The sequence below is a fragment of the Halichoerus grypus genome, chromosome 9 (genome assembly GCF_964656455.1).
Source record: "Halichoerus grypus chromosome 9, mHalGry1.hap1.1, whole genome shotgun sequence".
Classification (NCBI taxonomy): domain Eukaryota; kingdom Metazoa; phylum Chordata; class Mammalia; order Carnivora; family Phocidae; genus Halichoerus; species Halichoerus grypus.
Genome location: NC_135720.1, coordinates 101,820,990 through 101,843,840, shown reverse-complemented (window position 1 = coordinate 101,843,840; position 22,851 = coordinate 101,820,990). Strand labels below are relative to the sequence as shown.

At 43.0% G+C, this 22,851-nt stretch overlaps 1 protein-coding gene across 4 annotated transcripts in view; it reads left to right on the top strand.

Moving 5' to 3' along the window:
• LOC118547117 (putative adhesion G protein-coupled receptor F2P) overlaps positions 1–11,481 on the top strand; it is a 36,048-nt gene extending 24,567 nt beyond the window's left edge. For 3 of the 4 annotated variants that reach the window (XM_036110458.2, XM_036110389.2, XM_078055261.1), the window contains 5 exons: positions 4,281–4,322; positions 7,399–7,458; positions 8,318–8,491; positions 9,876–9,952; positions 11,344–11,481. In XM_036110458.2, the coding sequence (XP_035966351.2) occupies positions 4,281–4,322; positions 7,399–7,458; positions 8,318–8,491; positions 9,876–9,923 (324 nt within the window). In that variant the 3' untranslated portion in view covers positions 9,924–9,952; positions 11,344–11,481. The remainder of the gene's footprint in view (positions 1–4,280; positions 4,323–7,398; positions 7,459–8,317; positions 8,492–9,875; positions 9,953–11,343) is intronic. The other variant, XM_078055262.1, reaches the window with a different exon arrangement.
• Positions 11,482–22,851: the final 11,370 nt, after the last annotated feature.

Genomic DNA, 22,851 nt, shown 5'->3' with positions numbered 1-22,851 from the left:
TTTCCCCCAAATCCAGGTACCTAACTGGAGGTATTAAAATGTGCATCTTTATTATATTTCTTTCCATTTAGAATTTTTAATTCCCATTGGAAACCATCTTATTTTAATGAGGCAAGTCATACAGAGTGATATTAAAGAGAGTTTCTTTTCTCTCACCTCTATGAATTAAGCAATGTTCACCGTTTCATGTGTCTCCTTGCCAAATTTTTATGCTTATATAAAAATATATTTTGACATAATATGGGGGTTAAAAATATACATTATTATGTACCTTACTTTTTCACTTAAAAATACATAGTAGCCTCTTATGAGGTTACTATGTATAAATATGTCTCTTTAATGACTGTATAGTATTTCATATTCAATAATTCCTTACTGAAATTTGTTTTTTTTTTCATTTTTTTCTGTCATTGTGTACCAATGAGCCAAAGTTTATTCTACTGAATATTAAATATGTAGATAGGAACTAATTGATAAGAAAGCTTTGATTTTTCTAATGACCTTTAAAAAATCCTTTTTTCTGAATGTAGGCTTATTTGAAAATAAATGTTTTACCTGATGGATAATAGAGATTTGAAGTCAAATATTTTCTCCTTTTTCTCTTTCAAAAATGATTTCGTTTTATAATAAGCATTTTGATGCCTTGGTGAACAAGGTTAATAATAATAGGGGTGCCTCATCTTTTGAATCTCTATTTTTATGCATTTCTATAGGAAAAAGATGAAGTGTATCCAACATTTTTTGTATAGCTTTTACCCATGTTTATGCAGCTAGTCACGGATAGAGCTGGGATAACCACCTAGTGTTCTCAAATTTCTGTTCAGCGTATCCCATGGCTGTCAGGAGCCCTTAAGGAGTTCATGTATCTACTCCTCTGCATTTCCCTTTCCTCGTCTCCCCAGGGGCCACCTTGCCTGTGAGTTTTGTTCTGGACTAGGCCGTGTGCATTTGCATTTTGGTACCATGAGCTCCTTTACCTGTGGTGACAGGATCAATCTGTAATTTCAATTCAGTTTCTGCCTTGACTCCTGCCAAGGAGGGTGGAGCTCATCTAAATGCTGGTACTGATGGAGGTGAGGAGCTGAGAGCGGGGTGTGGGTGAAGGGTAGACACTGGGGCAGGCCATAGGCACTGGTGTGCTGGGGCTGGTGTGTACTGGCTCAAGAGAAATGACTTCTATTTTCAGGAGTTTTGCCAACTGACCTCATTAAAAATCAAATATGTAAACTTGTAATTAAATAAAACAAAGGTTTTGTGTAAGGTCCTACATCCTCAAAAGGCATTACTTACTAATTATTTGTCAACACTTTCCTATGCTCCTGAGGTTATTTGCATCTATTGTATCTGTACGGGGGAAACACTGTATGATGATGTGTCCGTCGCTTCCTAACTCCACGTTTGGTGATGTCGCATTGCTAGATTTAAACCAGCCAGTGTGGGAGTATTTAACCATGGAGACTGGCAAGTGCTACAAATTAGGAGAGCTGGTTATTGCTATTTACCAGCATGTCAGTGGGCCAGGGCATCCTCGGGATGCCCAGTGTGGGAGGAGAGAAAGGAGAGCCATCAATCTGCTGAGGTGGGGGACACAATCAAGCAAGAGGAAGGAAGCAGGACAAGCAGAATCCTAGGATGAACCAAGATGAGGGGCGCTGATGGAGCAGACAGAGAAAAGAGACCCCTGAACACATGGCGAGGTCCAGAAGATGTAGGAGAAAGACTCTTCTGGAGGTTTCCCGGTCCTAGCCCTGTTCCACTGGTTTTAAAGCTCAAACACCCCCCTCCCCATCGCCTTTGCTAGGGAACTATTAGTCTGTAGTCAGTTGCTGACTTGACTGCTTACTTTGTAATCCACAACTCCCGGTTGGTATCCTCTCTTGTATTTACTGAGAGTAACTGTGGGCCGGGTAAGGTTTTGGGGACCCCCTCATAGCTGTTTTGGTGGGAGAAAAGTAAATGTCTCAGTCCATTTGGGCTGCTATAACAAAAACACCAAGGATTGGGTGGCTTTCAAATAAACAGAAATTTATTTCTCACAGTTCTGGAGGCTGGCAAGTCCAAGGTCAAGGCACACACAAATGCGGTGTTTGGAGAGAGCCTGCTTCCTGCCTCATAGACGTATAACCATCCTCTTGCTATAACATCACATAGCAGCACGGGCAAGGGAAGTTTCTGGGGTCTCTTTTAGAAAAGCACTAATCCCTTTCATGAGAGCTCCACTCTCATGATCTAATTACCTCCCAAAGGCATGCCTCCAAATACCTTCACATTGGGTGCTAGGATTTAACAGATGAATTTTGGCGGGGGGACACGAACATTCCTTCCATAACAGTAAAGCATATATTTTTAAATTTTGGAGAATACCTTGAGATTTATCTGCTCAAATTGTGCTTTATTTACTAAAAGAAATACAAAGAAGCTGCTACCAGTGAATTTTTATCAATCAGACACTAAACCCTTGATTAATAATTTATCCACATTTTCTGAATGATGTTTTGTGTAACTTTTCCCAGGGTGGGACCAATGAAAAGTGGAATATTTCCCTGTTACATATTTATGACTGTACGAATGCAGGTTGCATAATAAAGCCATTAAACACACACACAGATGTGGACACAGGCACACACACAAATAAATACACAGAGACACCACATTTGCTGACAGTTTTGTGTCAAGCATTATGCTAAATTTTGCAGATATGAATATACTTAGTTTAGCCTCGAGAAATTGAAAATCTTATAAGGAGAGAAATTCCTCTTCGTCCTTTAGCCAGAGGAATGTATTTTTTGGAGGAAACAGGCTAAAATTATGGTTCCTAGATATTTAAAAAATTTAATTCTTAGGCAAAATTCATGGAGATTCTGATTTAAAAATGTATTCCTAGTACTGAAACCAGGCCTGGATGTATTTGTCCCAAACATCTTTATACAAATGACACTTTGTAACCTAATGGACCGTGCTATCTATGACATTTTCTTGGTAGACACAGTGACAGATTTCAATAGTTATCTTGCAGGCTAAGAGTGTCACACAGAAAAGCAATCCCATAGAAGCTCTCCAAGCTTTGGAGTGCTTACTGGACTGGCTGAATGGCTAGGTATATTTAGTATGTTTGGGGGGAATGGATGAGTTTTATGGCCAGCACCAGTCTCTGTGAAATCCTCCACCTCTCAGGTAAGTTTTTTTACAAATAGAGGTAGCAGTGGGTTTGGTATTGTTCCTGCTGAGGACCACCGGGGTGCAACATCTTTATGGTGCCATTTACATTAAACCCATGTGTCTTAATAGACCTCTGCCTGGGTAAGGGTTAACATTCCATTATGAAATCGAAGCAGCTTAACAAGGTGATGTCTTGTTAGCCAAAGGTCTTTATCTCATTTCTCCTCTCAGGTGAGCCGGGACCTGAGTAACCACACCTTCAGGAGAAACTGTCTAATGAATGTTGCAATCTATCACATTTTGAAAGTTGAATCTCTGAGTTTCTTTCTCCTTGTCTGAAAATGGGACAAATACGTTTCCTTCCTTCTTCCAGGGTGGTTTGGGGCCAATTCAAAGGGACTGTACCTAGAGAGGAACAGCTTCCTTTTGACTTGAATGGGGTCTGTGTTTGGATGGATGGTAAGGGATCTGAGAGCTAAGTAAGTCCCTCCATGTCCTCATATTTGGAGCATCTGTTTCTGAGCACACGTTATGTGCTTCGCAGCTCAGTCTGTTTTGGGTCTTAGTCTTCTGAGGGTCCATGCACTTGATTTTTCTTTGCAAGTTTTATAACAATCTTTGGCTGTGGATGGGGAAGGAGGTTGAGAGTGTTAACAGAAGCTGAGCATAGCCACTTCTGCTTTTTTTTTTCTGTGGAAGTTTCTTTCCTTATAGTTTGTCCAAGGATTGCAAGGTTGCTGTCCATGGCTGAACATCTCCTCTAGCTCTTGCTCAGACTATTATATTCTGGTGAGATATACATTGTGGTGAGCTCCTGATAAATGCAAAACACTTTTATTTTGCCCAGTTTAAGAAGAAAATCCCATCATCTGGTATGGATCATGGACCTTAGTCTGTTTGATTTACTGAGGTATCCCAAGTGTCTGGCACATGGAAGATGCTCAGTCAAAATTCGTCAAATGGATGAATCTAGGTGTTGTGACCTTAAGAGAGTCAAAGATTTAATAAATTGTTTTTATTTTAGGTGGTTTTTTTTGTTTTGTTTTGTTTTTTTACCAGAATAGGAACTGATGAGTACTGGTATTTAAAATGGCTCTTCTTCCCTCTTCTGTCTTTCTCAGGGCTTCTTCATCTTGGTGTTTGGAACAATCCTGGATCCCAAGGTATTGTAAATTCTTCTTCTTCTTCTTCTTTTTTTCATTATCAGTACTTGGCCCTGAAATCCTCACTTGTAAAGACCACTTATTGAGCATCTTTGACCTCAATCATTTGCACACGGCATCACTCTTCTTTATGATGCAAGTAAAATCGACCCTCTGGCAAACTCCTATGGAGCTAAGCATTTTATGTACGTCAGCTCTAACCCTTAAAACGATCTTGGGTATTCTTATTTTCAGTTTTATGGATGTGGACACCGAGACTCAGAGTGATTAAACTTGCCCATGAGCTCTACAGAAACCCACTCTTAACAAGTTGAAGCAGAAAGAGGATTTATTAAGTCTCATATCATCTTCGGGAAGGTCTCTCTGGCTTGGAGGCTCGGAGGCTACACGCCAGGGACAATTCCCGATCTAGAGCACAGAACTAGACCCCAGGGCTCCTCCCACTTCCCTGGGCACAGATAGCACAGCTCACCAGGCCCACGTCAGGCAGCAGATGCTGAGCTAGAATTGCTGTTCCTATTGTCTGGGAGGTCACCGCCACCTAGCCTGCTGGGGTCCACTGGCACCTGCTTCTTTGCACTGTCATGTCTGATTGGCTGAGTCCAGGTCAGATGGCTGCACCTCCGCAGCAGGGGAGGTTGGGACAGTGTGTGCCACCTTAAAGAGCAGGCGACTCAGGGAAGGGAATTTTCCAATTGCAGATTGAGTGTGTATAAGTGGTGAAACTAAACATGCATGAAATATCAAATGTTTCCTCAGGCTTCTGAGATCACCCTCTTTCCTCTGTACTGTGCTGCTTCCTAGAGTGAGCAAAGGAAACAACTCTCTCAAATGTAGATGCAAACACCTTCACTGCAGGGTTGATTTTTAATTAATTAATTAATTCTATTATTAAGTTAATAGCTGAGGTTTATGAAAGAGGCATTTCACACTGGTCCTTTATCTTGTTATTAGAATAACATATCGACCTAATAAAAATTATTTAGAGGTGGTAGAGTATTAGTGTTTCAGTCTTTCTATTTCTGTGTACTAATTCTGCGCCACTGGGGGAGTTCCTTAATTCTCAGGAACCCAGATCTTCCAAATGGAAAGCAGAGATAATGATGATTTTCCTGCCTCTTCTGCTAGATCCTGGTAAAGAACAAATGTGATTGTGCAAGTGACAAACACAGAGAGCATTTAAGGTAGTACACAGTTGTATACCATATGATTATTTTTTTTATTAATCATAATACCACAACTAGTATTTATTGTCAGAGCATCAGCAGCAGTATTATTACTTATTAATTTACCAGGTGTCATGAGATGTGCAAAGAACTCTAAGACATAGAACTTCTATCAAGATCAAAACCTCTTACATTTAACATTATAGTGTAAAAGGTCAAGATTCAAAGATGTCACAGGACCATACATGATTAATTGACATAAAGTTGTTTATGCCAGTAATCCTCACATTTTTTTTAGGATCAGTAAAAGGCAGTGAACATATGTCCCCAGATGGGTTTATTATCAATTTACAAAGTATGTATTTTGCACGTTATGAAACATAAAATTTAAAAAGGATGAGAAAGAAAGAGATGTAAATAGAAGGTCCAGGTTGTCTCCCCATATCCCCATGGACCCTTGAGTGCACAGCCCCCAAGTCCCAGGGAGTGCTTCTCCCCCTTTGGATCCTGTGTGTGACAAAGAATACTGCATTTTCTGGGAAGCGTGAAGTCACTCTGAGCTGGAGGAGTTTGGTACCTCTTAACTGTGAAGGCCTTGGAAGGTGAATGACATTTTATGAAGTAGAAGGGAAGATGGAATAGAAATAAGACAGCGCCTGCATTCAGCACGAGAGATGTAGGGAAAATGATAGGTTGGTCTGGAGTCTGGGCACATGAAGTCAAGTCTCAGTTCTTCTCAGGAGTCAACTGACTTTGGATGTCACTTCATCTCCTGCTCTTACTGTCCTCAGTTGTAAAATGGAAATAATTGTATCTATTTTACAGGATTATTTCTTGAATAAGATGAGATGATAGGCATGAAAAGTGCTTTAAAGAGTTTTTAAAAAAATATGAATATAAAACAAAATATAATTTAAGAAACAAAATGTATTTGATATATTAATAAATTACTTAATATATAAGCATGCTTTATTAACATTATATTAATTTATATTATTATATATCATGTTAGTATTAACATACAATATATCATATATTATTTATATTATTTAATACATAAGCATGCTTTATTAGTATATTATATCAATTTATATTATTATTGATTACATTAACATACAATATATAATTATATATGTGATATATTATTTAATATGTATTAAATATATTTACATTTCATATCTATATTTATGTGAAATCTATTTAATATATATTTAAAAAACAAAATATAATTGTTATTTATTACTCTTATTTTCCTCATTCCATGGACTTTTGCTGTGTTGCATAGGATTTTTTTTTTTTTAACTATGGATTGGCCTCTAGAAAGGGTTGTTTTTTTTTTAAAGATTTTTTTTTAAAAGATTTTATTTATTTATATGAGAGAGAGAGAGCATGAGCAGGGGCAGAAGGGCAGAAGGGCAGAGAGGCAGAGGGAGAGAGAGAGAAGCAGGCTCCCCACTGAGCAGGGAGCCTGATGCGGGGCTCCATCCCAGGAACCCGGGATCATGACCTGAGCCCAAGGCAGACACTTAATCGACTGAGCCACCAAGCCGCCCCTAGAAAGGGGGGTTCAAATAACAGACAAGCTATGGGAAATGTCTAACTATTCAAGTGCTCCAAAAACCTACTCCCAAAGTGAAATCAAAGATTCCTCCAACTTGTGGCAAACTATATTTCGTAGCCATGGGTTCTACCCTCTGAGTCGGAGTCTCCTGTGCCAGCCTCATCTCCTTATGTCTCTCCCTCTCCCCACCTTCTCCTGAAGCACTCCTCCCAGTTGCTCACCCCAACACATCCCACTGCCAGGGCCTGGCTGGTCACACCCTCTCTCACCAGAGTGTTCGCCCGGCCTGAGCACCTGTGTTGACTTCTCATAATCTTTTAATTCTTAACTCCTTTTGTTCTCTCTCCAGATAAGAGAAGCTTTAAAGAGTCGAGTAACTTCTGCAAAATGGGTCTCCAGAATATCTGAGGTAAAGCCTTCATACTCGTTATTGCATGTGGAGGGTTCCTAAAACTGTCACCCCAACGCTCTGTGGTACGGGTGTTTCCGAAGTGCCCCGTGAGCACCTCTTTGAGCTGTTCAGATTCTTTCTGGAGTAGTGGCACCACAGCCAAAGAGAGGAAAGCAGACTTAGATGCATTTAGAAGAGAGTGGCCAGGCAGGGGATGGGGGTGGGGGCTTGCTGCGGGGGGCAGACCTCAACCTAGGCAGCAGGGGAGCAAGACCCTGCCGAAGCACAGAAATGGGAGCAGAGAACATCTGATCTTCCTGTGACAGCCTGCTCCTTCTCTCTGACTCCAGTTGGCTGAGCCACATACAAAGTGAGGAAGTCCAGGGAAACAAATTCTGCAGCTACACAAAGAACTTCCTAATAGCTTGATTTTCAAGAGGGGCTGGTTGCCACGGTTATTGGAGATGTAAAGGAAGGCTGGGGCCGGCTCAGCGGTGTGGTAGGGAAGGCTCTCCAGTCTAGTAGCATACACGCCCTTTCCTTGACCTTCACTCGCACAGTGCAGAAACCATGTATTGTTACGCCAAGCTTCGACCCCTCAGCTGTTCTGAGTGAGGGAAACATAGGAAAATGTTTGGATGGCAGCAAAAGGGGCATCAGCGTTGGCCCAGGGGACAGTCCCAATCACAAGAGAAGAGGCAATGTGGAGTTTCCCACGCCAACGTTGGATGGGATCCATACCCACGGTAGGGCCACACCCTGTGGCCCTGAGTAGCAGCACTGCCCCACCCCGTATCCCTTGCCTTTCTAGTCTCTCCTTTGATTTCCTTCATCCCCCTTTTACCTTCCCTCCTTTCTCTTCCCTTTATTTTCCTAGGTCCTTTGGTGTTACTCCTACCCAAACTTGGTCCTTGGTCTCCAAACCTGGGGGATGGTTGACCCCTCCATATCCTTTCCAGCTGAAATTTTAAAAAGCTACATTTTACTGAGAATAAACATCAATAGTGATTTAAAGCAGTGGATCTCAACCTTAGCCAAAGATTGCAGTCAGGTAGGCAGCTTCCAATCATGTTGCCTGAGTCCCACCCCTGGAGAGTCTTACTGGATTGGTCTGCGGTGTGTCGGGGAATTTTACAAGCTCCCGGGGTGGTTCTAATGTAGTCGAGGCTGGGACCCTCTCATCCACGCCTTCCTGAAGTACCTAGCATTGTACATGTTTGCTCTGACCAGACTGCCTGGCGAAAGTACACCGCCCCCCCTCCAACCAGCGCCTCACTGGTCTGCCTGGTGCTCTCCCAGAGGCCGGGCGCTTGCAATCCCTTCCGATTTGGCATGGCTCCTTTCTGATGGGATTTCAGTACGATCCATCCAGCCATACAGGGCTACTCCACCCTTCAGTGCTATCCAGAAATAGTCATTTGGCCCATTTCCCTTGGTGTTTTTACATAAAAGACAAGTCAAGATTATACCCAGAACTTTATTATCAGTTTGTTTGTTGTTGGAGTCCGTGGTTTTCAATGCGGGCTGCACCTTAGAAACACCTAGAGAACTTTTAAAAAATACCACATACACCCAAGAAAATTTAAACCAGAAACTCTTGGGGTTAGGGCCTGTCACTTTTTAAAAAATTTTTCATTTATTTATTTTTAAAACTCCCCAGTGAGTCTGATGAGCTGCCAGGGCTATGAACCACGGGTCTAGGAACTGGGTAAATTTATGCTAACTTCTTGCAGTCCTTCCTCTGCCCACTAGCTTTAGGCTCTTGCAAGTCAGTTCCCCCTCAGAGGAAGTAGGCTTATCATCTGTCTTCTCTCCTGCCTTGTAGACCTGGGCTCCCTGTGTAGCAACCTCCCACAGGCCAGACTGAACTCTGTCCCCTCGCAGTACCTGCCTGTGGGGTGTCAGTCCTGGCTCCCCATACCCAGGATACGAAATGTGCTTGTCTGAGTTCTTTTTACATCCAGTGTGGTGCGTTAGTCTATGCTCATGTGGGGATCATCCCACCGGCAAGTTAACGCATTACCTGTCTTAAGCAACATTTCCCGAAAACACGAGGCTGTTTTAGACTCAGGTGCATTATAAAAGGATGACTGTAACATGGAAGGTTCCAGCAGGCCAGCTGAGGAGAGCTGTTTGAGGGCTAGGAGGCATTCTAGTGTTGCTTGGTCTCTCCACGCCACTCACCTGCCTCCTCCCACCTCCCTCCCACACTAGAGACCCCTCAGGCAAGAGAGCCAGGCCAGGCTCGGGTGGAGGAGTCCTCACACCAGCCTGTTCCCATGTTGTCAGCAGTGCTAATATAAAGCAGGAGGGGTTGGAGTGAAAGGATAAAATCAATTGCTGTAGGTCACCATTCTCTATGTGCTTTGAATAATTGTGATAATCGAAAACGGACTAATGATGATTAAGTGCAATTGTACTTTTGTCATCAACAGAACCTTTCTACTGATTTCTCTTGTCACCCCACCAAAGGGCCAAGCTAACAAACCCGGCCATACTCCTAACTTGGGAGGTGAGTGCGAAGGAAGGGGGTTCTCAAAGACATGCCATCTGTATGACCTTTCTTTTAAAAACATCACAATGTGAGTCGTGATTAGGAATGATTTCTTTCTTGATTGAAAGGATTCTTACACAATCCATTCTCATCTAGGTATGGTTAAAGTTATGTTCACACTTCTAATGGTTGCACTACTGAAATTTTTGTTGTTGCTGTAAAATAATGAGGCGTATCTGAGAATGGTTGTAAGTCAGCCTGAGTGTATTTTGGGGGGCAGTGAGCAGAGGTGCCAGTTCTCTGTGGCTGCCACCCCCTCCCCTCTCTAGTCCCCCATCCCCAGGGTGTGAGATCAACAATATCTGCACATATCCCATTGTGGCCCCTCTCTTTCCCTAGTGTGAAAAGATCAAGGAATTATCATAAACATTATCTGTGACAGGCCTCAGGGATAATGTAGAAGTTCACTCACTTTTGAGGTAATGTCTGAGAGACAGAGACATAGAAACAGAGGGAAGGGGGAAACAGAAGTACAGAGACACTGAGCCACCCAGATATGTGGACATGTGCAGACAAGTCTTCCAATCCTCCGTGTCCGTGTCTCTATAGATCTAGAGAGAGAAGATCAGACAGGGAGATGGAGACACCCACCACAGGATACCCACATTCACAGTGAGTCAGAAAGACACAGAGAGAGGCCAAGGGTTACAGAGAGAGACCCAGAAAAATATAGAAAGAAACAGAGATGTATAGAGAGACTGAGGCTCACTCAGAAACACACAGAGAGTGACAGAGACAGAGCAGAGGGAGATGCAGAGAGAGGCGCTCAGAAATCCAGACAGATGGGGCGCCTGGGTGGCTCAGTCGTTAAGCGTCTGCCTTCGGCTCAGGTCACGATCCCAGCGTCCTGGGATCGAGCCCCGCATTGGGCTCCCTGCTCCGCGGGAAGCCTGCTTCTCCCTCTCCCACTCCTCCTGCTTGTGTTCCCTCTCTCGCTGTGTCTCTGTCTGTCAAATAAATAAATAAAATCTTTAAAAAAAAAAAAAAAAAAGAAATCCAGACAGAGCCTCCCTCCCCCACCCCAGTACATCGGGGCTCCAGTATGCCTGTGTGGCTGAGACTTTCTGTGGCAGCCCAGGGCCTTGTACAAAGAGAGGGGTCTTTTCCAAGAGGAAAGGAAGTGGTCCAGCTTACAGAAAGACAAGGTTTGTAATTCAGTGTTTGTAGGCAACAGAAAACCAGCCTATTCCCTGGATTCCAGAGTGACTTAAAAGACTCCCATTTGCCCAGGGGACTCAACCCAAAGGGGCTTATTGTTCCAGAAAAAGTGAGCCCATAATGCAGCTGTTGTGAGGCTTTGGGTTCTTGCTGCTTGTACATTAAAGTTGTGATTTTCTGTTCTTGAGAAGGTCATACGTTCCAGGAATGGCAGAGCCCCGGGAAAAATGTGCTTCTTCCCGTCTTCTTGCCTCCGGGGAGTATGAAGGAAGCCTCCCATGCTGTGGTGCTGATGGAAGAGTGCATGAAGTATGGGAAGGATGGAAGGCCCCCCTGGCTAAGCTGTTCTTCGCTGCTAAACATTTCTCCCCAACAACTGTCAACATACATGCATATATGCCATGCCAGGCATCCACAAGGGAACAGAAAGACAAAATGAGCCGCAGCAGGACCTTGGTCCTGTTGGAGCCTCCAGCTCCATGCTGTCGGGTTATGTTTATCCTCAGGACAAGAGTCTGGTTCATCTTGGCCAAGGTGGCCTGGGATGTCACCTGGCTGGTTTCTGTGGGTTGCTAAGGAGGGGCCCTCATGAATAGTCACCAAGAGTTGGGCTGACTCTAAGTAGGTCATTGCTGGTTCTGTGTACAAAAGGAATCCAACTGCCAGCATAGTCCACCTGTCCAAATTTAAATGGATTGCACAGTTAGCCTGGCTTGGGCTTGGAGGAAAGTTGGCCGTGAGCCAAGTGAAAAACAGAGCTTTTGAACCAGAAAGATGCTCGTTGTAAGTTATGGAGCCTGGAGCCTGGAGCGATGGGTCATACCTAATCCAGGCTTGAGCCAGAGCTAGAAACCCAAGTCTGCAGGCTTCCAGCTCTGGACTTGCTCCTCAAGACACGGAACCACTGAGAGACTCTGTCTACTCTGATGATGTAAGATTAACCCTCACCAACAATATGTTTTTTTGAAACCAGTGATGAGGAAGGGAGACTATCATATTTCAAGCACAGAGCTGCTCATTTTCTTAACCTTGTAGGTAAACAAATTCGATGTTCAAACAAGGAGCCCCCCGATAGGAGAGCAGTGCAATAGGTAGAAGCTCCTTTGGGGGTGGGGGGGAAGCTCTTTTATAAAGCAGGCACCCAGACTGATGCATCAGAAGGAAATGAGTGGATAAAGGAAAAGGGCGCAGTGAATAGCCCCTAATTATCCTACCAAGAAGCCAGTGTTAATGATGTTACATTACAAAAGGGAAAGTGAGACACACTTTGTGAATGAGGGGGTCTCTCTCTTCCTTTTTTACTGTAAAAAACTTTCTCTAAGTAAGGAAGCTTGAAAAAGCAAAAAATATAACAAGTCAATCAGAAGGTAGAAAAATACACCAACCTGCAGGTAAGTCATCTTTCAAGTGGCATTGCTTATCTTGCGACAACAGTCACATTTTTCTCAAATGAAGTCAGAAAGGGATTTTAACTTGACATTTCCCTAGTTATTTCTGTCGAGTCTCTTCTAGGGAAGGGAGTGGGGCAGGCACAGTCCCGGTTTTCATAACGCAGAGATCTCAGTACAAAGAAATGGTTCTTACCCAGAGTCAATATATTCAAGTGAGGATGGAATCTCATGAAGCCAAATAGTTATAGGATTAGAAATCTGGAAAAACTTTAGAAAGGACTGGGTCCAATGGCCTCATTTTATAGATGGGAACTCTGGGCATGAACAAGAGAGAGACATTGGTCTTTCATCTGTATGTGCATTAAGCAGGGAACAGTCCCATCTAGGATGAAGGCACGCTTTACTCAGATGCAGAGCACTTCCTAGGATGGGATGGCAGTAAAGGCATTCGGCCTTGGGATTATTATTAACCAAGAAAGGGCCCATGGATGCTAACAGAGAAACTCCAGAAGTTTTTGGAAATCCCTTGAAGAAGTTGTGCCCTCTCTCCTGCAGCCCACAATTCAGTCTGTCCCCTCCTGAAAGATGTCAGTGAACCGCACGTTTAGGGTGACTAGGGAAGACCCCAAGTGGAGACATATTCAGTGCCCTGCTCACACCTCACCAAGGAAGTGACTTGGTCAGGTGGCTCAAGGAGAAACTGGTGCTACCAGTGTTTAAGGCTGATGCGTGGTTAGACACTTAAGACATGATGATTCTTGGGAAAGTTATTTAAATTCCTTAGACTTTGATTTTCTCTCCTGTACATTGAAAAAAATAGAGTCTACCTCATAAGGTTGTTGCAAAGATTAAATGAACACGTGCAGGTAAAATACTTAGAATAGTATTTGGCCATTGAAATGTTAGCTGTCTTTGTTAAAGTACCTGTGAATTCACGTACATACACAGACCCAAGCAAACACACAGGCGTGGCCTTGTGCAGGAGTTTGGACGTTGACACCCTCATGGAAGTTAGTTCATTGACTTCTAAATAAAAGAATTAAGCATTTGATTCAGTCTGTTCAACATCAGGGGGATCAGCCAGCAAAATCTGCTGAGCTTATCATTGGACAGTTCTCTCATTCAGTGTTACTGTGGTTGTAATACAGAGTCCCCTGCCTGGGAAAGACTCTGGGGTTCTATTCAGGGCACACTGTGTCTGAGCTCTGCTTCGCTTTTCGCCTTCTCTGTGAAGTCTTCCCTGATGAGTCCATCCAGAAGTGCTGATGGTCCCCACCTGATTCCTATAATAGTTACAATCTGTGCCACTCACTTTATATTTATTGTGTTTTATTGTTTATTTACTTTTAATCTTTTGGTGTGCAAATATTTTCTTTCTCAGATAAGACTGGAAACCTTTGGGGGTAGGGTTACTCGCTTGATTTGCTGACTACGTTACTCCCTTTCGTATGCCCGAAGTGCAAGGCAGGTGTGTTGCACAAAGAACACGTTCAATAAAGGCCTCTGATTACACAACCGCAGGATTGATGATACTGGCTTTTCCAGTTCCCAAATGACCCAGTACTCAACTAGCAACCTCAGGAGAAATGACCTATTTCCACAAATGTGGCCTCCTTAGTTGTCATTATCGTGAAGATGTAACAAAATTGCCTTTCCCTTATTTCTCCTTCATGTCAACACTTCCCCTGGTGATATTGAAATGGAGGTTTGCCTTAGGTTCTGGAGCTCGGAGGAGAGTATGTAAATAGAAGACACTAGGATCCGGATGTGTGGGCTTTGGTGGTGAGAGAGGAAATCCAGCCGGGCTACCCTGTCAGAAATCAGACCATGTGAAGTTTCCTGCAAGTTGAGACTGCGCCTTCCATGTCTGAATTGCCCCCGGTCATGGCCCGAGGCTCAGTAAGAACTCTTGACCCAGTTATTAAAAAATAAAACGAAAATCTCTTTGGCGTAAGGTAGGGATTAGATCACGATTTACGGATCCATTTGCGAGCCAGTGTTTCCCCAAGTTCAGCACTGACACAGGCAAAACTCTGGTAGCCCTTAAAACTCAGCATCCACAGTGGCCTGCCCACCTTTGCATTGTATCCCCTGTGTTCTAATTACACCGGGGCGGTAGATGCAACCCGGTCTCATGTGATCGTCTGAGATAAAGATGAGGAATTAAAGCACAAACAAGTGACTCATTATAATGGATTTACTCCAGACAGGAGAAACCTGTAATTTCTCTTAGGCGTGCTTGGTGGACCCATCGTGGAGTGAATCACAGACTTACACAAGCCTTGAAACCCCGGGCGGTTTCAGATAGGCTTCTCACAACCGGTGGCTGGTTTGCACCGGGACCTCTTGGATTTCCCTTTCAAAAATGGAGAAGAGGGATCACAAGGGCTGAAGGGGGACCATGGGAAATGCAAAGGCAGGCACCCGTGATGGTGGGGCCCAGCGGCCGGACGCTCGGTGCCGACTCTCCCTCTGGGCTGCTAGCTTTCCTGCATGCGGTGAGTACACATGCCAGGACCAAACCTTCCTCCGACTGAAGACCAGGTTGGTATTGCATGTGTTCCGGAATGGGGAAAATGTGTGATTTATGGTGGTATCCTCTGGAATGCTTGATTCTGCAGGAAACTTTCCTGACATTATTTAGAAATTGGCTAGCTCAAGGTTAAAGTATGTCCTAGATCTCTTTTACATTTGTTTTTCTTTAAAAGGTCATTTGTCAGGATCTAATTGCTCCCTCCTAGGAGTGAAAATGCAGAGCACTTTGTCAGGCAATTGGACTCCATTTTCTGATTGTGCCTTTGCTTGATAAAATGGATAAATAAACCAGCTTTCAATTCCCTTCCTTTAGGCTGAACGTAAAGTTGTATATGTATTTTGATAAAGCATTCGTTAGTCGTTTCTTCTTATAGTGGGGCTGACAAAGCTGTCTTTATATCAACTTAAAAGGAAACATTTCCTCCAGTGACGGCTAAAACCTTTTTGCAAAGGCATCTACCCTTGTTTTGAGTGGTCTACCGTACACCATTTAATCACCCATATTCCTTGTCCTCTGAGGACAATTGCGGCCTTTTAGATGTGTATCGTAAGGTGCTCTTTTGTGTGTGTGTCAGCATTCCAGTGAGCTTTCTTCCTGGAGCCGAGCAATTGCCCAGTTTACCAATTACTTTAAAATCGTGTAAGTCTCAAGATAGCTGGTGAGAGGCTAGATAGCTTCCAGCTCTGAAATCGTGCGATTCTTCAAATATAACAGTATTCGAACCAGACTGCCATTCTCAGAAAAGATACTGAGCTACAAAGAGATTGGCTGGAAGCCATCTAAAATAGCCCAGGATAAGATGCTTCTGATTCTAATAGATCTTTTCTATCTTTCTTTCCCCCAAGGCTCTTTATGAAATAGCTCTTCCATGGCAAGGGACAACTGGTGAGTGACTGAATCCATTCTGTTACTGAGGCCAAGCAACACACAAACAACTTGGTTAGCTGTCTGACTCTATAATCAGAGCTCTAATTACCCCAGCGGAGTAGACAGAACGGACGGTTATGAAATTCAGCTGAGGGGAACAAAACACACACACCCCAACGTGTGGGTCAGCAGACTCTAAGTTCCTCACCCTCAGTTAACCTTTCTGAACTGGGCCTTCCCATCAAAGGGATTGGCCAACGAGTGTGAGGTGAGTTGCTGCCTAGAAGGTAAGCCAACAAGTGGAAGGGGCCCTCCCTCTCACGTTGGGGTGAAGTTCATGGAGGGGAATACTTTGGGGCAGTGTCCACTTCGTGGGCAAACATCCTAGTCCAGCTTGCCTTGGGGTGTTCTGCGTGGAGGGGTTTGAGAGATCATGGCTTCCCATGCATTCCTTCCTTCCTGACTATGGTTACCGTTCCCAGGCTGTACCCTTTTTAATTTGCTTTGAGAGTCCTGATGCTAGCCCTCGCACAGCGTGTCCGGGCAGGTGGGGAGTGCCTCGGTTCCATGACTCATATCCTACAATCCCATTCTAGTGCAGATCAGAAACAAGCTCTGGGACCCAGGCAGACTAATTCCAACTCATTCAGAAACCCAGCTCTTAGTACAAGGGAGGTGGGACGAATAGGAAATGGTTGTCCGAACAGCTGGGGTCTTCTAGGTCTGTCCAAGAAAGTATCTTGTGAGTTTTGACTGTGGAGAGAGGGCAGAAAGGATGCTCGTGCTGCCATGCCCGGGGCAGACTCACTCATCTGACGTGGCGTTGTCTCTTGCCGAACCTAGATAGGACCTCACAATCTTTTGGGACAGAGGCTCCAGGTAGTATAACAAAGAGGTAGGCTGGGAGCATGTCTACTTAAATCACCGGGTTCCAAAAGGATCTAGAGTACCACATATGCTCACCTTTCCCTCTAAGATAGAGAAGTTGCCTTGTGATTTTAAAACAAAAACTTCAGAAGTTGGTATCATTCTCTGTGGGGGCCATTCATTTATTCAACACACGCTGACTGGGTAGCTATTACGTTTCTTACACTCTGCTGGGTGCTGGGGACAGAAAACTAGCCCTTCCTCTTCACCTCCTAATGACAACCTGATTTTTTTTTTTTTTTTTTTTTTTGTCTATTCTGCTAGGTGTGGGCCAATTTCTCTCAGGCTCTGGGGCTGGAAGCACTAAGTCTTGTGCTCTGTTGACCCCTTATCATCAGGGCTTAGAGCACAGGCAGTGGTGTGGGAGGCATCCCTTGCTGCGAATTCCCTGGGGAGGGACAACCTGAGCCACATGACCTCTGGGACCCTGAAGTCTAGCTACATTGTCCTCCCAGCCTCAGGGGCCAGCGAAGGTTATTCTCTCTCTCTCTGAAGTAATCACTCTGGTAGAGCAGAGTCTGGCTTCCATTCGGTGGCCTAGAATTGCTGTTCATTATCAAGTGAAAGACAAAAGTGGATGGTAGTGGGCAATTCACACTTTTATGAGGACGCACGGAGGGAGAGAGAGGCAGGTTGGGGAAGCAGGGAGGAAGAATTTGGGATGCTACTTTTCTAGTACCTGAGAAGCTGCCAATTCCAGGTTGCTCGTTGCTTTTATCTCTGAAATAGGCCAGCTTTCAGGCACTTTGGGAACAAGATGTAGGGCGTGTTTCTTTGTAAATGTCAGGGAACTATTTACCTAATCACCACAGAAGCCTCAGGCATGAGTTCTTCTGCATCTTGTTTTCTCTTCCTCTTTTTAATTAACCATTTCTGAGTCTGCTTTCCCTTTCCTGGGATCATCCTAGACATCTCAAGGTCATCTCATCTCTGCTTGCCTTTCCTCACCTCTCCACCCAGAGCATCGTGTATCAGGATAATTCTGACTCTTCTCGCTGTCAAAGATGAGCTAGCCATTGCCTCCTTCTTTCAGGATTCCCTAAGGCCAGGTCTGTTACTCTCTGAGGCGCTACTTTGGGTCCCGGTGAGTGACGTCCTGTGTGGTATTAGCATAGGGGCTGGCACGTGGTAGGTGCCCAACCAATGCACATGGAGCCTGAGTCTGGATACATTCACGTGTTCCAAGATGATGGGCGGTCCCTGAGCAGTAGCCTTAAATCCCCCAGAGCACTTTGGATGATAAGGTAAATAGGTATAACCAGAGTGAAACAAGTCTTTTTACCACAAGGATTCCCAGGAACTCTGCTATCCGTCTGCATATATGTGAGGGGCTGGGGGTGGTGGTGCTGGGACACACGGTTTCTCCAACTGATCTGACCGTGGAACCCCTTAGTCTTTCATAGACCAGTGTTCCACAGAAACCCACTTCAGGACACAATAGCTTGGCCAACTGCAATTGACACCAAACTCTGTATTGTTTGCCTTACTAAATAAAACAGGCAGATTTCCTGAAATCACAGAACATTTAAGTCAGTGTATACAAATGTCCTCAGGGTCAAGTTTCTCTTCCATTCATTTAAAATTCAACTTTGGTGCCTGCTACAAACTTGGCAAATAAGTGGCGGGTAATATGTGTCAGCCCTAGGCAGACGTACCCATTGTTGCAGCACAATTCTGTCAGGATTACTGCTTACTGTTTTTATGTCCCCCCACCAGGTACTAGGATCTTGATTTAAATAGCCAGGGACAGTTCTTCCCAACAAAGCGTTTTTCTGCCACTGTACCCCAGGGGTTTCGAGAAGTAGCGATTTTATGAAAACACGCAATTTCATTGTTAAACTGAACACACTGCAAAGCCAGAAGTTAGTGAATGGTATTTTAAGGTAAAGATAATTTAAGCATACTAGACATAGAGTAACTCTGGATTCTCCATGGGGGAGAAGACCCGGCCTCGACTCCAGCACTCTTCACTAGGAACCAGTAGATCCCTGGGCCCGGCAAGTTGTCCTTGATTAGGTTCACATCTGAAAGCTGCCTCTTTCAGTTCTGTCTGTGTTTTTGCCGATGTTCTTTGGGACAATCCAGTCTTGTTGCATGTATTTAGATTTTGTGTCCTTGTTCTTTTCTTCATTCTTTCAAGAGGTCACTTAGTACATGCAGACACTGTGCTGGATATTGGAGAAATACTATCTCTCTCTATTTTTTTAATATTTATATATATATATATATAGTATTTTTTTTTTTTAGAGATGGAGTGCCAAGGGAGAGGGAGAGAGAGAATCTTAAGCTGGCTCCACGCCCAGTGTGGAGCCCAATGCGGGGCTCAGTCTCACAACCCTGAGATCATGACCTTAGCTGAAATCAAGAGTCAGACGCTTAACCAATTGAGCTACCCAGGTGCCCAGAAATACTTTATATTTGCAGAAAATTTTCATTCAGCGTTATGCAAAACTCAAAGTTCACTTTAATTATTAAGGCTTTATCAATGGTGAATCTAAGTATGTCTCTTCCATTCTGTTCTATAAAATATCAGCCTCTGATTATGAATTATGCCGGATATACTTCTTTTTATTTTTTAATTCCACATTTCAGAGCTCTGAAGCTCTGGCTCATTGTGTGCTCTGCAGAACACTCTGGCTTGTGGCTTCAGCCATCTATATTGTGATGGGACAGATTCCATTCTACTCTTTCTGGTGAGAAGAGAAACAACCCATTTGGAGCTACCTTGAAAACATTTCTCCATCTGACCCGTCACTGCCAATCCTCCTCTGAGCAAAAATAAGAATGCCATGCCTCCTCTTGGGTAACATTATTAAACATCCCCTCCTTCCCAATTGTAATAATTGAAGGAACTTTACCATATAATTATCATACAAAATGGTAGATGGGTTACATACACCAGACTATAAGAACAGGAATGATGAAATAGCAAATTAATTAACCAAAACTCTCCAAACAGCTAATTGTACTCAGTTCAAAGTTTGTGTTTCTTGAGGTCATGCTTATGATTTCATATTACATATAAATGATCGGCTAGTAAATTTTTTCTTAGGAAAAAAATGAATGTGTCATTATTTCATCATGTTCCATAAAGAGCATAATGATCTACAGAAAATGCCATGACTATTGGATCCTTTAGTCCCTGAACACTTTCGGGAGCTGTGGACTTACAGAGGCCCTAGCACTGCTCAGGAAAACAGTTTTGGGCTTCCTAAATCACATCACATCACATCACATCACATCACATCACATCACATCACATCATTGTACCAAATGCCTGACTTTCTTCCAGCAAGATTAAGTGAAGTTCTTATATGGAAAACTGTGGACAGTAAAAGGCTTCCTTCTGAAGCCTTAGATAGCAGGCATTATTACTTACAAGTGGCCTCCTGTTGGCTCGTCTTCACCCATTTTCATTGTACATTTCAAACTATTGCTCTCTAGGTGGAAGATAATTGCATTTACCCTTAGCATTAGTCCTATTATTTGGCTCTGAATGTAAATATCTTTTTTCCCTGATGCATGTACCTTGGGAAGAAGATTTTGATAGAATTGTGAAAAATAGTACAGAGAAAGGACCAAAAGGACCACTTCAGTGGGAGAAGTGAATGATTTTCAACTTGATAATGAAAATGAATCTTCCAGTCTGTATTTCTATTTCTCAAATTGCAGGTTACAATCCATTAGAGGGTTGTGGATTCAATTTAGTGGGTGGCAACCAATTTCCAAAAGAATGTCAGATAGAGTGGAATGCAAGATAAAAATCACAAACACAGCAGAGTGTCTTGCTCATAGGTGGGAAGGATAAGTAATACATAAAAGCTTTTGAAATATAAAAATCATGTACTTTCCAGTTTTGTATATGGATATCTGTATACATACATATATATGTCTGTACGCAATGAGTCATGATGTAAGATCTGTTTTATTACTGTGTCAGGATAAAAAATTTTTGAAAGCCACAGGTGTATATGTGAAACATACAGACACATCTAAGACAACTTATACTGGTTCTTCTGGTATTTCCTTTTGTGAGGACAGTTAAAAATCTATCCTAAATAATATTAATATTGCAAATTGCTTAGTGTGCCCATCCACCAATTTGCTGCATACATGAGAACTTCTTTCCACCCACTCATGTAAGATCTTGAATTCCACACACATATCCCAGCAACTATGCAAATCCATTACCACACTTTGCCTGTCATTCTGCCATGTTTCCTTTCCCTTGCTCAGACTTGCTCTACAAGAAGATAGTATAAGTCAAAATACTTCCCCCCTGTTCATTGGTTAGGAACTCAAAGAATTTTAAGCTCAAAGACAATTTGGAAGCCTTCCTGTAAGTGCCTGTGACTCATCCTCTCATGTGAAGGCTCACTGGAGTCATGAAAGTCCATCTTAGTCTTGACTCCACCCAGGAAAGGTCTGATCCCTGATCAGTGAGTTTTCTTTGCTCCCTGGCCACAGATTGCCTGGTGAGCCTAGATGGATCAGAGTTAGTTTGTCTCCATTAGAGCATAAAGGAATTTATGTTTGCTGAGGCTCAGTTTCTGCTTGGCCTTATTCACTAGCTGCAGTATGTAGATGATCTCTCTTCTCACTATTGGTTTGACTTGTCTGCATTCCTCACTGGACATCCTTTATGGAAATGACAGCACCCTTTATTTCCCTACCCCCAGCATCTGGCACAGTTCCTGGCAAATAGGAGGCACTTGATAAAGGGTGGTTGGTAGAATGTATAATCATCTCACATTTTATGAGATGGATGAGAAAGAAAATGGCCTCAACAAAGGTCAAATAGTTCATCAATAGCATAAATATGATTAACAACTTAGCTCATGCTGAATCTAAAGTTCATGATATTTTTACTTTGTTGCATCTGTACTACCAGAAAATTGTTCTAAGGAACTTTGTTTCCAATAAATGGTCTTAGTTTCCACTATCTTGTAAGAAAAGTATGGTGGTGATGATCATGATGATGTTGATGAATTTCAACTGTTGTAAAGATGCTTTCTTGGAGATTTGTCTTTGAAAGGTGGAACTATCAAGAAAAAAGGCTTTATCAAAAGAAAAATAATTGTAACTATGTGTGGTGACAGATGTTACCTAGACTTACTGATCATTTTACAAAAATACAAATATCGAATCATTATGTTGTACACTTGCAACTAATATAATGTTACATGTCAGTTATATATTAAAGAAAGAAAAAGGCAAGAAACAGAGACATGGCCAAAGAATAGTTACCTTCTCATGCTTCTAGTTTCTCTGTATAATAGTTGATCCATCTATAAGAGAGAGTCTCAGTGCTTGCTCCAGTAACAGACAATAGTGTATATTCATTTCATTTTAAGTTACTTGACCCCCTTTGCCCCTTTATAGTTCTCAACTGGGAGCAATTTTCTCTCCCAGGGCACACTTGGCAATGTCTGGAGACATTTTTGGCTGTCACAGCTGGGGAGGAGGCTGTTCCTGGCATCTAGTGGGTTAAGGACAGAGATGCTACTGCACATCCTACAATTTACAGAACAGCTTCCGACAACAAAGAACTATCCAGCCCCAAATGTCAATAGTACCATTGCTGAGAGGTCCCGTTCTAGAACTTGGCTTTCCAGCTGCATCATCTGGCTCCACCACTTTTTATGAGTGACCTTGACTCATAGTTGCTCCACACTTTGTACCTTAGCTTCTCCACTGATAAGATGAAGATGGTAATACTGTCTTATGCCATCTGATTAAATGAGTTAGTGCAAAGAAAGTCCTCAGAACAGTGATTTGCAAATAAAAGTTCTTGATAAATGTTACTATTAAAGAAAATTGTGGATCAAATAATCAGAAATGACTCCTTGGTGAACATACATCTTTCCTAGTGCGTCCCTCATTCCTGTCTATTGTTTGTAGACAAGTTAACAGTTGAGAGAAAGTCTTCCCCTTTTTTTACATGTTTGCTGTCCTGAAAGTAAATATTGGGGTCCTTT